At 63.7% G+C, this 15,683-nt stretch overlaps 1 protein-coding gene across 19 annotated transcripts in view; it reads left to right on the forward strand.

Annotated features, from left to right (window-relative positions):
* The window catches only part of MCF2L (MCF.2 cell line derived transforming sequence like), a 93,794-nt gene that overhangs the window by 64,465 nt on the left and 13,646 nt on the right, over positions 1-15,683 (forward strand). For all 19 annotated transcript variants that reach the window (XM_061133752.1, XM_061133754.1, XM_061133751.1 and 16 more), the window contains 13 exons: positions 5,472-5,591; positions 7,278-7,394; positions 7,748-7,897; positions 8,550-8,674; positions 8,850-8,964; positions 9,931-10,050; positions 10,274-10,465; positions 10,846-11,037; positions 11,377-11,536; positions 12,183-12,256; positions 12,729-12,802; positions 14,055-14,121; positions 14,617-14,732. In XM_061133752.1, coding sequence (XP_060989735.1) covers positions 5,472-5,591; positions 7,278-7,394; positions 7,748-7,897; positions 8,550-8,674; positions 8,850-8,964; positions 9,931-10,050; positions 10,274-10,465; positions 10,846-11,037; positions 11,377-11,536; positions 12,183-12,256; positions 12,729-12,802; positions 14,055-14,121; positions 14,617-14,732 — 1,622 coding nt within the window. The remainder of the gene's footprint in view (positions 1-5,471; positions 5,592-7,277; positions 7,395-7,747; positions 7,898-8,549; positions 8,675-8,849; positions 8,965-9,930; positions 10,051-10,273; positions 10,466-10,845; positions 11,038-11,376; positions 11,537-12,182; positions 12,257-12,728; positions 12,803-14,054; positions 14,122-14,616; positions 14,733-15,683) is intronic.

Raw genomic sequence — 15,683 nt, forward strand, 5'->3', positions numbered from 1 at the left:
AGGCTATGGGTGTGGGGTTACGTTTACTAGCTTTTCCCATGTTGTTTTCTTCCAGTCTGCAGACCGCGGCTGCCCTTCAGGGCGCTGTTTTTAGCCTCGGGATAGCTGGAGAGGGTGGTGCAGTCAGCAGAAAGCCCGCTCTTATTTTTGGCGCTGGCTTCCACCCCCACTCAAGCTGGGTAGAGAGGTGGGGAGTGCTTCTCCCTGCAGAGAGGACGGTAGTTGTGTTTGTCTGCAGCAGGGTGGCCCAGAGTGCCTGCGCTGGGGTCTCCGGCCGGCCACGACGCTGCAATCTCCCGACCCCATGGGGTGACCCGCCCCCAGGCCCTTGTTCTGCGTCCCGCGCTGGCCACTTTGAGGCTGCTGGGCTGGGGTCTGGGGGCGGGAGATCCGACTCCTCCTCCCGGTGCTCAGGCCCTGCCCCGAGGCTCGCCACTGGCGGTCCTGGTGCTTACCTGTCCTGGGTGCCAGCCCAGCCTGTCCCGACACGTCGTCTCCCTCTGCCCCCAGGCGGCTCCTGTCCCCGCCCCAGCGGACACACGCCCTCCACGTTGCCGTTTACTTGAAACTAGTCTAAACGCTTGGGAGTTTCAGAAGAGTACAGTGTAGTGTGTAGACGGTCATCGTCAGCGCTCCTGTGCTTTTGAATCCTTAGAAGCTCGCAGGGGACTGTGTGCCACCACCAGCTAATAGCCAGCGTGGCCCTTTCATTATTTTAAGTTTTAAGGTGAATTTGCACACGGTGTCACCCGACCGGCCAAGTTAAGGATTAAACTGTAAGAGCCAGCGGGCCAGGTGCACAGAGGACGTTCGGGAGCTGGTTCTGGAATCAGCAGGTTGGTCCTGGGCTGGATGGCAGAGAGTCCCCAGCCAAGTGTGCTGCTGTTTTGAGAGGTTACACGGTTAGACTGATGTTTTCAGGCCCAGTGATCGCCCAGGTCTTTTGCGTGCGTCTGTCTCACTGGTGTGCATCTCGGACGTGCGCTGGTGTGCAGGGGCGTCAGTCAACCACTTCCTGGGGGGATGGGGGTCCAGAGCTCACGTCCTTGCCATTCCCTGCCCCTGGGACGCCCTCACCTGAGGGCGGGGCGGCTTCCACTGTGCCCTCCAGCCCCCCAGCGCCCCCCAGAGCAGCTCTCGCTCAGGCCCCACCTGGCCTCCCCTCCCGGCGGGGCACAGCATTTTACAAAAGACACATCCATCAGAGGATGGTCCAAACCCGGGTCCAGCTCTTGGGCCAAGAGTGAGGCTTGCACTCTGAGCCGTGGGTCTTGCCGGTGGCTGTGACCGTGGCTGCCCGCTCAGAGCTGTGGTGGGCACCGTGGTCTCTGCACACCGTGGTCCCTCGAGGTCAGGGCCAGCCCCGTCCATCTTCGTGTGGCCAACACCCATCCCAGGCCCTGGGTGAGACAGGAGCCTCATAAATGCTTCCCCCGCTAATCAGCCACTGTGGTCAGTTAGCAAGGCTGACCAAAGGCAGGATTGTTTGCTAAGAACCAGACAAATTACTTTTAATAACAATCCCTGAGGCTCCCAGCAAGCCAGCGGGATGGCCCAGGGCAGACCGGCCGTCGGTCGCCCTCTCCCGCGGCCGAGTGTGAACATGGTCTTCTTCGCCAAGCTGATAATCAGGTGGACTTCTGAAGAGAGCTGGTGCATCTTTAAAACTTTGTTTTGTGAAAATCGTAACTGATTTTTGCGCTGGTTGCACTGATTCTGACAACAGTAAAAATGTAGGTTTGTTTCCGTAAGCTTTGGGGTTACCCTGTGCTGCTTCGGAAACCCTAGATATTAACACTTTCCAGCAAAATTGTCAAAAATTCTCTGAACTCCAGTGCCTTTTCTTACAAGAATTTGCTGATCGTATTAAGGCCAGAAGTCCTGTCTGTGTTTGCAGCACATTTATTGACACATGCTGCCTGGCATGGTGGGCAGTGCTGTGGACACACGGGAAGCAAGGACCGTGTGGACAAGCAGGCTGCAGGCGGCTGACCCTGTGACCAGGTGCCGGACCTGGCGGGGCGCAGGACTCGGTCATGGGGGTGGGGACACTGCAGGCCCTGCCTTGCTGCTCCCAGGGCCCCGGTCCCCGCCCCACCCCGAGCCAGCGTTCGGGTCCATCTCCTCCCTGGCTCTGCAGGGGATGGGCAGAGCTGGCACGCTGACGCCATCCCCCACCGTGGATCTATCTGGACTGCCAGCCCCGCCGGCCTGTGCTTCATCCAAGGGGGCTTGAGGGAGAGACCCCCTGGCATCTGCTGGGCTGGAGCCCCCGAGGGGACCCCTGCAGGCACCGGCGCCCCAACCTGGACGGCCACACTTTGCTGCCAGCAGCAGAGAGGCTGTTTATCCAATTGTGTTTGCCCCCCGAGCGAGCCTGGGCGCTTACATAACGCGCTGAAATTCGGGGCTATTTTAAGCCGCCTGGTGTGCTGTCTCGTGAGCTGCGCGTTCTCTCCTTCGGGGCACTCTTTCTCCTTGTTTGGATGCCTTCAGTTCAGCTTGGAAAGGAAAACAAGACATTGGGGGGTCCACACTCCGGTGTCCCCACCGAGAGCAGAGCCCACTGCAGCTCTGAGCGGGCAGCCACGGTCACAGCCACCGGCAAGACCCACGGCTCAGAGTGCAAGCCTCGCTCTTGGCCCAAGAGCTGGACCCGGGTTTGGACCATCCTCTGATGGATGTGTCTTTTGTAAAATGCTGTGTTTACTCTTCCGGGGTTCCCTTCTTTTAAAGGGGAAGGGGCCCCTCTTTTAAACACGAGTGTGGGGAGGACACCACAGCGGAGGCTGTAGGTCTGTGTTTGGAGACTAAGCCGAGCCGGCCCTCAAGCTCTTCCCGAAAGAAAGCGCGGTGAGAAGCGCGTTTGCTCTGCGAGGGGCGGAGCTCTGGTCTGGCCTGTAAAGCCGATGCCCTCTGTGTGCAGGGAAGGGATGGACTGAAGTTCCTGAGACATCCAGGATTTTCAGGTCAGGCGGTGAATATTCCCAATGTGGCGAAATAGCCGTTTCCTCAGCAATGCTGGGGGCTCCCTCCTGGGCGGCAGTGACTCAGGCCTGACACCGGGTGATGAGCGCCCCGCGGAGGGAAGTTGCACGCCAGGAGGGCTTCCCGGCAGAGGTGACCCTGCTCCGTGGGTCCCCGTGAAGGCCCAGGTCTCTCGGAGCCGGGTGAGCTCAGACCAGACCTGTCAGCAGGTGTGAGTAAGGGCAGAAAACCGTGCTGAAAACTAGGGAAACGTGACTAAGTGCCGCCTCCAGAAAGATGCTGGAGGCCGCTGTTCTGCAATCATGGGGGCCGGTCTCACGCCTGGTTGTGGGGTCCACGGCCCTCTTGCTGACGGGGACCCGGAGCCCCCGCCGTGAGCCGCCCACCTTCCACCTTGTCTCTCGCCCCTGCCCACGGTGCCCAGAGGGGCTGCTCCGGGGCCGACACGGGGGCCACGCGGTCCTGCCCTCCCGGGCTGTGACTGGGGACTTCAGAGGCAGACACGCCCGGGGCCACAGGAGGGGGGCCGGCAGGCAGGAGGTCAGGGCGGCCAGGCCGGAGGCACGGCTCGGGTTCGTGGGGGGGACCAGCGGGGGTGCCCAGTGGGGGGTGACCAGGGAGGAGTCCTGGCATGCAGAGCCTCCGGGGGAGGAAGAGGAGGGCCTGGGGGGAGGCGGGGTTCGGGGACCTCCCGGGTCCCAGGTGGCCGCGGGTGGGGCAGAGCACTGCTGAGCAGGCATCCAGCCTGAGCGTGACTGTCGTGACTGAGGCCCGGGGAGGGGGCCAGGACCCCCGGCACGCCCGGCAAGGGGGCTCGCACTCAGACATGGGGAGCCTGAGCAGGAGGCAGCAGCGAGGTCCAGCCCGACAGCACGTCTTGTTTGGAGCCCGGACAATGTGGCGGGGCCCCGGGGAGACGCAGAGGCTACAGGGAGTCAGGGAGCCCCCAGAGACGGTGGGAGGGCGGCCCCTGGGGTGTGGGCTTCAGGGACGCAATGGCTGGTCCTCAAACACGCAGCCAGCCCCAGGCCTCTGTGACCCCTCCCCCCGACGTGCCGGAGGGGGCCCAGGCAAGGAGGCCAGGGAGGGTACATGTGCAAGCCACATGGGGCGGCCCAGGGGTCAGGGGCCCCCGTGGGCCGTGTTCGGGACCCGGGGTGTGTGTGGGGGGGTTGTCTCCAGATGTCCCGGGCAGGGGGCCATCCTGACTGCGGACAGCTCAGGAGGATCCCAGCGCTTCCACACGGGAGTGCAGGGCGGCGTCAGGTCCGGGCGAGGCAGGAGAAGAACAGCAGGACCTGGCCGTGTCTGTGCCCGGGGGCACTGCCCACCCGCCCGGTGGGGGCTCCCTGCGGCCTGTGCTCGCTCCCCTCTCATGGGAGGAGCTTGCTCTCAGAGGCCAGGGGACCGGGCACCGGGCCTGAGGCTGACCGAGCGGCCGGCAGGGCCTCGGCCTGGAGCTGGGCTCTGAATGCTGCGGGCGGCAGGGAGCCCAGGCGGGAGTCCAGGGCGCAGAGGGCGGGCGACCTGTCCGGGGCCAGACGCCTCGTCCACAAAGCTCACGTGCACATACGAGCCAGCTCCTGTCCGGGGGTGGGGGCCTGCGCCTCGCTGTGAGCCCGCTTCTCCTGTATTTCTCTGTCTCGTGTGTGTGTCTGTGGCTGTTTTCACCCCACCGGTGTCCCAGTTTCCCGGGACCATCATAACAGACACCATAGACCACGGCGGGGCTCAGACGGCAGGGTCTCCTGTCTCCCCATCTGGAGGGGGGACGTCTGAGCCGGCTGGACCCTCTGCAGCTGTGAGGGGGTCTGTCTGTGCCCCCCAACGGCCTCTGGAGACCCTCGGCCAGTGGAAGCACCCCCAATCTGCTTCCACCCCACACGCGTCTTCTGTGGGTCTGGACGCCCAGATGTCACCTTTACGGGGCATGGCCAGTCGGACGGAGCCCGCCCTGACAACCTCATCCTGACTCGGTCACCTCTATGAAGACCCTAAAGCCATTCTGAGGCGCTGGGGGCTTGAATTCCAAAATAAGACTGTGGGGACATATGACTCAGCCAGAAGGGAAGGCCAAAGCTCTTCCTGCAGTTGATTTTTTATTTTAAAGTTTGCATTGAAGTGTAGCTGATTTATAACGTCGTGTTTGTTTCAGACGTGCAGCAAAGGGATTCAGTTATCCGTATGTATGAATATATACATCTTTGCATTCTCTACCTTTGTAGGCTGATACAAGGTATTGAGTGTAGTTCCCCAAAAGGTCAGAGCTTTTGACCTTTAAGATCACAAGCCATGTAACGCAGTCATTCCAAGCAGTGGCTGTCCTTCTCTGTGAGGGGTGGCGATGCTCCGAGTGCAGTGTCTGTACCTGGCTCCACCCCAGGCTGGCCCCGGCGTGTGGGAGGCACCCGGTCCTCCCCACGGGGCCGCGGGCCGCTGTGGGCATGTGGACCCCAGCCTGAGCGTGACCTGTGTCCCCGCAGGCGTCCTTCCCCGCGAACCTGCAGCTGGTCCTCGTCCTGCGGCCCGCCGGGTTCTTCCAGAGGACGCTCTCCGAGCTCGCCTTCAGGTTCAACAGAGATGACTTCAAAATGAAGGTGCCGGTAAGAGCCACCTCCCGTGGGGCGCGCCCGCGTGCTCGGGGGCGGGGTGGGGAAGTGGGTGTGAGCGACGCCCCCCCCCCCCCCCCGCCGCGGGACCCCTGCCTCACCTCCTCACTCCAGCCGGCACGGGGCAGCCCCGGCGGCCTCCAGCTGTCCTTGGAAAGCCAAGGCTGTGTGGATCCCTTAGAGGCTGCGCACCTGGGCAGCTGCGTTCCCTTGGGAGGCCAGCCACGTCGAGTCAGGCTCCGGAGCAGGGCTGGGAGGGGCTGCGGGCAGAGGACCCAGGGAGCACAGGGCCTTGTGCCTGGTGCCCCGTGACCTCCCCAGCAAGACCTGCCAGGCTGCTCTTGAAACCTGAGCGCCCCAGTGTGGGCCACCGTCCCCGAGGCCGGCTCTCCTGTGCCGACGGAGGGCCTTCGGCGGCCAGGGGTCAGGTGTGCAGGCCCCGGGCTTTGGAGGGAAATGGGTGCACCCATCTCTGTACCATCAAAAAGCCTCGGTTTCTGACGCCGAGGGCGGGGGTATCCACCCTGAGAACAGTAGTCGCCCTGCACCCGGCCACATGGGACCAAACCCATGAGTTCTCAGAACCCAGGTTCACAGGACCCATCGCCCACGACGCCCCTTCCCCGGCCCGTTTCGGTCACCCTTCAGAACTTGGGGAGCACTGTCCGGGGAGGGCTGCTGCTGCAGTGGGTCCATGTTGCTGTCCTGGGGCCCTTATTGACCCAACGCTGAGCAGAAAAATGTTAAGAGGGCTGGTGGGTTCCAGCCTTTTCCGCAGTGGTTCAGTCAACACAGAGCAGACGGAAATCACAGAGGAAGAGCCTTAAGTCCTTGAATAGCTCACCAACCCGTCTCCATTCCTGTTGGCATAAGTCAGGGTGTTCTGGGCAAACAGCCTTGCTGGGTGGTGAAGAGAGACCGGATGTCTCTGCTGAAAGCTGGCGCCGTAGCCTGTTTTTAAGAGAAGATGACATCTCTGTTGAGGGTCTCAACGTGGGTGCCCGGACGGCTGTGCGGGTGGTCCTCTGTGGTCTTAGGGCACCCCGTCCCCTCCTCCCGCCCTCACGTGGAGACAGTCAGCGTTGACCCAGGGCGTGTCAGATGTCACCTCAGCCTGGAGCAGGCTCAATGTTTAATAAAACACGAGGTGGTGTTGAGTGGCGCATGGACTGAGCCTCCGGGACCTTGGGGGCAGCGCCTGACAGTTTGCAAAGCAAAGGCAGTATTTTTAGCCAAAGCTCACGGATGCAGTGATCTCAGAAGGGCAAGAGCAAGACAGGAAACAAAACTCATCCCTTGTGGAAGAGCCTCCTGGGCCCCTGTTCTCCACAAAGGCCGTTGTGCCATGCTCATCGCCTGCCTCCACCTCCATGCAACCTCCTGGGTTTCGGCAGGAATGCAGACAGGCGGGCGGCTTTGGACTCTGTGTCCAGAGACTTTTGGCTCCATCAACGCACGGGCCCCCTCACCCATCAGATGCCCCTTGTCAGCAGAGTGCCCGGCTCCGTCCAGGGCTTTGCTCACCCCCGAGGGCTGTCATCTGACGAGACTGTGCGCCCATTTCATGGACGGGAGAGCTGAGGCCCAGGGCGCGTCGCACCCTGACTGCCGTGGAGGAGCTGGGAAGCCCCCCCGCCTGGGTCTGCGGGGCGCTCTGCTTACGGCGGTCTCGCCCCCCAGGTCATAATGCTGAGCTCCGTCCCAGAACTACACGGCTACATCGACAAGTCCCAGCTGACGGAGGACCTGGGCGGGACGCTGGCCTACTGCCACTCCAGGTGGCTCTGCCATCGCACCGTGAGTCTCCCACCCCCGATGGCCCCAGGCCGCCCCGCAGCGCGGCCTCCGCCTGCTCCAAGGACCTCATGCCGTTTCCCGAGCTTTCTCCCTGAGCATGAGCCGATGGTCTCAGTGGACCTCGGTCATCTGAAGGAGAAGCGTGAGTCATGTCGGGAGTGGCTTTCTGGGGCTCAGGAACATGGAGACAGAGAAAAGTTCAAGCTGGGTTCCCGGCATCGCCCTCAGGCGGGTCCGTGCAGGAGCCGAGGCTGAGGCTGGGGGACCTCCTGAGGGGCTGGGCTGTGGCCGGGCTTCCAGGCCCAGGAGGGCGAGGAGCACGGGCTTCGGGGTGACAGTCTCCTCCCCCACAGGCCATCGAGAGCTTCGCCCTCCTGGTCAAGCAGACGGCGCAGATGCTGCAGGCCTTTGGGACGGAGCTGGCCGAGACGGAGCTGCCCAATGACGTGCAGTCCACGAGCTCCGTGCTCCTCGCCCACACCGAGAAGAAGGACAGAGCCAAGGTGTGTGTGGGAGATGGCAGGGGAGGGGGCGAGGGAGAAGGGGGAGGAATGGGGGGAGGGGGCGGGGGCAGGCGGTGCATCAGGTAAGAGGAGCCCAGGAGCCCCCCGAGGTGGTTCTGGGCTCCCGAGAACCTGATGGACTGTGACCCGCCCTTCAGAGCGTCTCTGGTCGGGCTCCCGAGTCCTGCCGCAGGGCCCTGCTGGTCCCCTGATGAGCTGGCACCCCCAGTGCCCGGGGGAGCAGGCGGGAGGTGGGGGCGGACCCGGATGGCTGAGCTGACCTGCGGTCACGGCACACAGTGGCCTCCTGATGAACGTGACAGGGTCGGCCGAGGCAGCCACACGCTGTGGGCTCTGAGTCAGAGGGGGCCCCGACCCGCTGCCGGTCCATGGGCGCCCCTCACGAGAGCCCCCCTGCTCCCTCTGGGTGCGGAGCGGACACGCGGGGCTCCGGTTTCCTGTTACTCCTGCCCGCTGCCTGGGAGACCTGTAACCCTACCCTGCCTGCTCACCATGCTGGCGCCTCCCAGCACCCCGTCCTGGGGCACCAGGCGGGCGGAGGTCGTCGTGGTGCCTTCTGACCCCTCGTGGCCCCCACCCGGGGCCACGTCTGGGGCTGGCGGCCTGGATGACAAGCCTGGACGTCCCACAGGAGGACATGAGGCTGGCGCTGGTCGAGGGGCGGCGCGTCCTGGAGAGCATCCGGGAGCCGCTGGGCCGGGGCCCGGAGCAGAGCCCCAACCAGGACCAGCTGGACAGTCAGAGCACCGTGCAGAGGTGAGGCGGGGAGACACCAGCCCAGGCCCGGGCACGCCCTCCACCGTGCTGAGGCCCACAGGGGCCCTGACAGGCCCTCTCCAACGTGGAGGGCGGACTAGCCCCCCGTCGCTTGGCGCTGCGAGAAGCGGGGGCTTCACAGGCCCCACCAGCATGGCTGCCGCCCCTTCCCCAGGCTCCTGGCCCAGCTGAACGAGACCGAGGCTGCCTTTGACGAGTTTTGGGCAAAACATCAGCAAAAACTAGAGCAGTGCCTGCAGCTCCGGCATTTCGAGCAGGACTTCCGGGAGGTGAGTGGCCTGGGGGCTGCGGAGGGGTGCTGGAGTGGGTGACACGCCCTGTGGGAACCTCTCATGGCCTCCAGGAGCCGGGGGTCAGGCTGGAACCTCAGGGCGTCATGTACACCCTTCCAGATGGGATTCCTGCCCCTTTATTCTCCTGCTTCACAGCTGTCTTAGCTGTTCCGGTTCCTTCACCTTCTGTGCAAACGTCAGATAACTTGATCTGTGTCTCCAAGAAAGTCCCGCTGGGTTTTGTCAGGAATTGTGTTACACCTGTGCCTCACTTCGGGGAGAGTCAGCACTTCACTGCACTGACTCTTCAGTCAGTAAACACATATGTCTGTCCATCTGTTTAGATTTTCTTCAGTGTCCTACAGTCACCAATGCTATATGGTTTGCACAAGTTCAGATGTGTCTGGTTGGGTTTACACATACAAGTTTCATTTTTTAAGGAACCGTAGATGGTGTTATGCTTTTTATTCTGGTGTGTTGTGTGTTCATTGCTGTCTGTAGAGATACAATAGACTCTTGTGTATTGATTTTGTGTCCTAAAACCTTGCCGAGCTCAATCCAGGCTCTGTCGTGTAGCGTTTGCACACAGACCATCAGGCCACGTGCAAACAGAAATGGCTTGATTTCTTCGTTTTCGATCTGCGTGTTTTTGTGTCTGTTCTTTGTCTGCCCTCGTGCGCCCACCACTGGGATCGTGGTGATGAGAGTGGAGGGCCCTCCCTGCGGGCCGCGGCCCCCGGGGGACGTGTCCCTCACCAGCGTTACACCTGGAGAGTTGGCAGGGGGGTTTTGTGGATGTCCTCTCTCAGATCAAGGAAGTTTCCCTTTAGTCCCCCTTCCGAGGGGAGGCCCAGGCCCCCTCCCCTCCCTGCACCCAGTTTCCACAGCACCCTCCTCCGTCCCCTAGCCGTGGTCTTCCCACGATCTCACTGCCTGGCCCCTCGCCCCGCTGCCCCGTCTCAGGTCAAAGCCGCCCTGGACGTGCTGGCCCAGAAGGTCACGACCTTCACTGATGTGGGCAACAGCCTGGCGCATGTGCAGCACCTCCTGAAGGACCTGGCCAGCTTCGAGGAGAAGTCCAGTGTAAGTGTGGATGCGGGCAGCGGGACCACTGGGACTGCTGGGACCCCGGGCCCGCAGTATCACCGTCCTACCCTGCCGACCCCCAGGCCTCCCCCAGCCTGCCCCATCCGGCCCCCAGCCCTCCCCTAGCCCTCCCCAGCCCGCCCCGCCGGCCCCGGCCGCAGGGGGCGCCCTCCACCCCGAGGAGCTGAGAAGCTGAGCCGCCTCCGCCATCCCTCCGCAGGCCGCTGTGCAGCGGGCCCGCGCGCTGTCCCAAGAGGGCGAGCGGCTCATCGGCCACAAGCACTATGCCGTGGACTCCATCCGCCCCAAGTGCCATGAGCTCCGCCACCTGTGCGACCAGTTCGCAGCCGACCTGGAGCGGAGGAGGGGGCTGCTGGGCAAGTCGCTGGAGCTGCACAGCCTCCTGGAGGCGGTAGGCCTGGCCCCACCCTTGGTCCTGCAGAGCCACTCCCACCGGGGCCAGACCACAGGTGCTGGGTGGACAGTGGCCCCTGGCCTCCCAAGGGCTTCTCCCGAGACCCAGACGGTCTTGCGCCAACATTGGTGATTCAAGAACTCACCTGCCACAAAAAACCCAGAGACGACCAGCCAGCCAGTTCCCTGCACTTGGTCCTCGGTGTGGATGCGTCCCATCCTGGGCAAGGCCCCTGGTTTCAGGCCCGTGTCCCCGGGGAGCCTTCTGAACCTGGGCAGGAGGTGCATGCTTCGTCCTGCAGATGGTCTCAGAGGGCAGTGGTCAGCAGGCCGCCTGAGATGCCAGGACAGTCTCCAAGGTGACTTCTCCCCCCGCAGTCCATGAAGTGGTGTGATGAGGGCATCTACCTGCTAGCATCGCAGCCCGTGGACAAGTGCCAGTCCCAGGATGGTGCAGAGGCCGCCCTCCAGGAGCTCGAGAGGTTTCTGGAGACGGGGGCAGAAAGTAAGATCCAGGAGCTCAGCAAGATCTTCCAGGACTACGAGCCCATCCTCACCAAAGACCTGTTGGTGAGGGGACGACTCTCTGGGCACTTGGGAGGCAGAGGGTGGGGGTGTTTCAGGATGGACGCTGTCCCCCTCCCTTCCCACCCCATGAGGTCCCTGCCTGCTGGGAGGCCTGTGCTCTGAGCCCTGGCCACTCTCTGGGCCCCGCTTCCACCAGCCTCTGGACACTGCTGGACCCCAACTGCTCACTCCTGCCGGCTGTCCACAGCCTCCCACCAGCCACCTCCTCCCTTGGTGCCCCCCAACCCTCTGAGGGCAGAGTGGGGCCCACAGGTGTCATGGTGACTCTTGGAGCATCACAGAGATGTCCTGCTGAGTCCAGCATGCCGTCTCCCTCTACAGGAGCATGTGCAGAGAGTCTTCCAGAAGCAGGAGAGCGTGGAGGAGATGTTCCACCGCAGGCAGGCCAGCCTCAAGAAGCTGGCAGCCAAGCAGACACGGCCCGTGCAGCCCGTGGCCCCGCGGCCAGAGGCGCTCACCAAGTCGCCCTGCCCCTCCCCAGGTACGAGCAGCCGCCTCTCACCCTGGGGAACGCCCCCTTCTATCCAGCCCATTGTGTAAATAAAGTTTTATTGGCACTCGGGCCCCTCACTCGGTCCCTCTCAGCCGTGCTGCTCCCCGTTTTTGTGGCTGGGCCGGGTCCACCGTGGCTTCGAGGGCCTTTCCTGGGCTTGTCCTGGCGTTCTGTCCTCAGTGCCATAGGCGGGATGGTTTTCCCCTTGTGTGGCTCGGCCCTCCACCCCGAAACCTCCTGGTTCTCCAGGCGCATCCCCTTTGGAAGGCAGGGCTGGGCCCTTCTTGTCACCGCCTGTTCCCAAAACACACCGCTCCAGCGGCTGGCACGGCCCCTGCCGCTTTCTGCAGCCCTGGCCAGTGTTGCCTCTCCACGCCAAGAGCCTCTGAGCCCAGCTCGTGGGCCCATTCTGACTCCAGGCGCAGAGTTATCCCCTGTCACCGGGAGCCGGGCCCCACTGCGAATGGCGAGCCCCGGGGGTTCCCGGCCCATCTCCCACCGCCTCCTTCATGTTCCTGTGCTTTCCTCCACGGCTCTGGGCTGCTCGTGGCTTTTCCTAGGTGCCCCTGCGCGCGCATTCCCTCTCCCCGCCGTGAGATGCGAGGTCGCTCTCCTCTCCTTCTTCCCAAACCAGGCATCCGGAGGGGTTCTGAGAACCACAGTTCCGAGAGCAGTGCGCTCCGGAGGGGGCCCTACAGGAGGGCCAAGGTGAGCCCCGGCCGCGGGCCCACTCAGCGGCCCCGCCCCTACGCCGCGGCCCCGCCCCCTCACTCCCCCTGTCCCCGCCCCCGCGCCGCAGCCCCACCCCGCCTTAGCCACGCCCCTCATTCCCCCTATGTCCGCACCCGCACCCCGGCCCCGCCCTCACTCCTAAGCCTCCCCTCCAGGTCCTCCTGCCCCGCCCCTCACTCCTTAGCCCCGCCCCCTCACTCCCTCGCCTCCCCCGCCCTCTCCCCGCCAGGCCCTCCTGACCCCGCCCCCTCACTCCCAGCCCCGCCCCTCACTCCTGACGCGGCCCCGCCCCCACTCCCCCGCCTACCCCGGGCCCTTTCCTCTCCTGCCCCGACCATGGGGCCTCCTGTCCGCCCCAGAGGGACCAGGGGGTCAGGCTCTGGAGCCCGGCCTTAGGCCTCACCTTCTGTCTCTGAAAGTGCGCCTCTTGGCCGGCTTCTCTCCGCAGAGTGAGGTGAGCGAGGGCCGGCAGGGCCGCGGCAGCTCCACGGGGGACGAGGAGAGCCTGGCCGTCCTGCGGAGGTGGGTGGCTGCTTCCCCGCCGCTCCGAGGACGAGCGCGGCCCCCCAGATCTCAGCCCGCAGCCCGCACCCCGGGAGGGTTGCACACCGAGGAGCAGAAGTGGTGGGACACCACCCCCGCCACCCCGCCTGCCCCCCGACCCCGGGAGGAGCAGCCCAGAGCAGAGCTGACCTCGAGGGTCGCCTGGCGGGTGCTGGGGTCCCCCCGCGTGTTCCTCAGGAAGGCCACGTTTCCCCCGCCCGGCTGGTAGCCCTGGGGCTTGAAGCAGCTGCGTTCTCCCTCCCTGAGCCCAGGGCACACGACTCGGGGGCACGGCCCTGGCTCTCGGGTCACACGGGCAGGGCCAGCCTCGGACCCACCCGCGCCAGCCCTGCCCACAGCCTTGCCTGACTCTGGCCCCACTGGGTGTTAGGCATCAGTTGTCTTTCTTGGCTCCCCCCACTGTCTCCTCCTGCCCCCCCCACCCTGTGGAGGGTCTGCTTGGCCCACAGCCCCCCTGACCCCGCACACCGCCCCCCTGCCAGGATGGCGCCTGTCCCTGCATAGACATGCCCTTGGGCACTAAACTCTGGACTTCACAGGAAGGCCCTGCCCATGTCCCTCCTCTCCGGGTGGTCACTCTCCCACGGACCCCCCACCCCCGGGAGTGCCCTCCGCACTCCTGTCCACTTGGAGAAACCGCCCAGGCTCCACACTGCCCTGCGTCCACGGGGACAGCCTCCTTGCCAGTCCACACGACCCTCTGCCCCCAGTGACCAGAGAGCCCGAGCCTTTTTCTCCACACCCCTCGCCACCCTGTGTGGACGATGGGCACTTAGAAGGCATGGGGCCTGGCGACGGGCTAGCCATCGTCGGCTCATGGTCCCAGCCCCAGCTCCATTTTCTGTTTAAAAATGGGAATCTTGGTCATAGGCAGTTAAAAGGTGATCCTGGTCCACAAAGCGAGGTCTGGCCCACCCGTTTGCAAGCCCGTGCCCTCCTGGGCATCCCTAACCTGACGGCACATAGCAGGTCCCCAGAGATCATGAAGGCCCACCTCTTGTGGGAGGCTGGGGGGTGCCGTGGAGCAGGGTCTTCTCCTGGAAGGGGTCTGGGCAGGGGACTTGGAACTGTGGCCTGGGAGTGGGGAGTCCTGGGGGTCGGGGACTTGGAACCGTGCATGGTCTGGGAGTCGGGGCTCCTTTGGAGGTGGCCCGTGTTAGCCGGGAGGCAGTGGGAAGCAGCTTGTGCATGAGAGCACACTCGCCCACAGGCACGTGATGAAGGAGCTTCTGGACACAGAGCGGGTCTACGTGGAGGAGCTGCTGTGCGTCCTGGAGGTGAGGGTGGTCTCGTCCCACGCAGCCCTGCTGAGCTAGCCAGGAGCTGGAAACCCGTCGGCGGAATGTCCTCGGGACCAGGGCGCGTGGATGCAGGCACAGCTGCGCTGGGATGTGTTTGCAGGAAGAGGGAAGGGCTGTTGCCTGGGGATGGCGGAGGGGCTTCTGGGTGCGGGGACGCTCTGCCCCGGAATCTGGGCCGTGGTCACAAGGGTGCAGGCACAGAGATAATCCATCAGAACGCATGTGTAAGCTTTGTTCCCTTCATAGGAGATGTGCCTGAGTTTAGAAAGGTTGAAAGGTGGCGAAATGGATGGAGGCCCCACCCACAAAAAAAAAGTAAACTGATGCTGCTTGTAACTCACTCACATTTCTGTGCTTGTCCATCCGGAATGAATTCAAGTAGACTTGATTCCTGAACCTGAGCAGCATCACTTCCCTGCTTGGTGGCCTCGTGGAGCCTGCCTCCTGTGCTGACCACTCCCTCCTCCACAGGGCTACGCTGCAGAGATGGACAACCCTTTAATGACTCATCTCATCTCGACTGGCCTTCAGAACAAGAAGGATATCCTGTTTGGAAACATGGAAGAAATTTACCACTTTCATAACAGGTTGGGCCTTTGTTTGGGTCACTGGAGGCCCCTCCTGCTGGAGCGTTGCTGGAGGAGAGCCTTCACTCCTATCAGGGGGGATAAGCAGACGGGCAGCAGGCTCGGGTGGGACAAGCCCAGGGCGGACGCCGAGCGGCAAGGAGTTACAAAGGGGCCGCGTGCCCGCAGGGCCAAGCCTGTTCTTATAAGGGATGGCCACAGAGCACACTCCTTCCTGCCCATTCCCCCCTCGTGGGAGTGCCAGTGGCCTCTGTGTGGCTTTGGGGAGACGTGGGCAGTCTTTCTGGGGCCGCTCACCCTCAGCAGTCTCAGGGGCTCGTGGGAAGATGAACAGCGGATGCAGAGGGAATCAGATGGGGACAGAAGCCTGTGGTCCTGAGGAAGGCCGCCGTGCACGGGTCCCTCCAGCCTGCCTGCGGACAGGCTCATGGCCGTGGGATCCAGCCCCATCTCCCTGGATGCCAGGGGCACTGGAACTTCTGTCGGACCACCTGCTTTTGCCCCTGTCCGTAGCCTCTGTCACCTGCTGCTTATGAAGTTGCGTTTCAGGTGCACCTCCCTGAGAGGTTAGGGTGAGCAGGTGGCCTGGGCCTTCTGGTACTTCCACATCCTTGGCCCTGGCTCTCAGCTGCCCTCGGTGCCAGGATTTACCTGATAGGTGGGTGGGAGTCGGAAACCTAGACGAAAACTCAGCCCCAGGCTCAGGGTCAGCACCGCAGGGTGGAGGGTCCTGAGGGCAGGACCCTTGAATCTGCAGAAAACCCACTGAGCAGTCAGGCTGCTGGGCCTCAAGAGGCCCCCTCTGCCGCTGCGGCCCCTCAGTCCGTGTCTGTGTTCTCCAGAAACAAGGCGTCCCCACGGGGCCACGGCTGCGTGTCCCTGAGCGTTTGGCACAGTCGGGACCCTGGGAGGGACAGGCATGGGCTGCAGGCCCCGAAATCAGACGGTGCG

The sequence above is a fragment of the Dama dama genome, chromosome 30 (genome assembly GCF_033118175.1).
Source record: "Dama dama isolate Ldn47 chromosome 30, ASM3311817v1, whole genome shotgun sequence".
In the NCBI taxonomy this organism is placed as follows: Eukaryota; Metazoa; Chordata; class Mammalia; order Artiodactyla; family Cervidae; genus Dama; species Dama dama.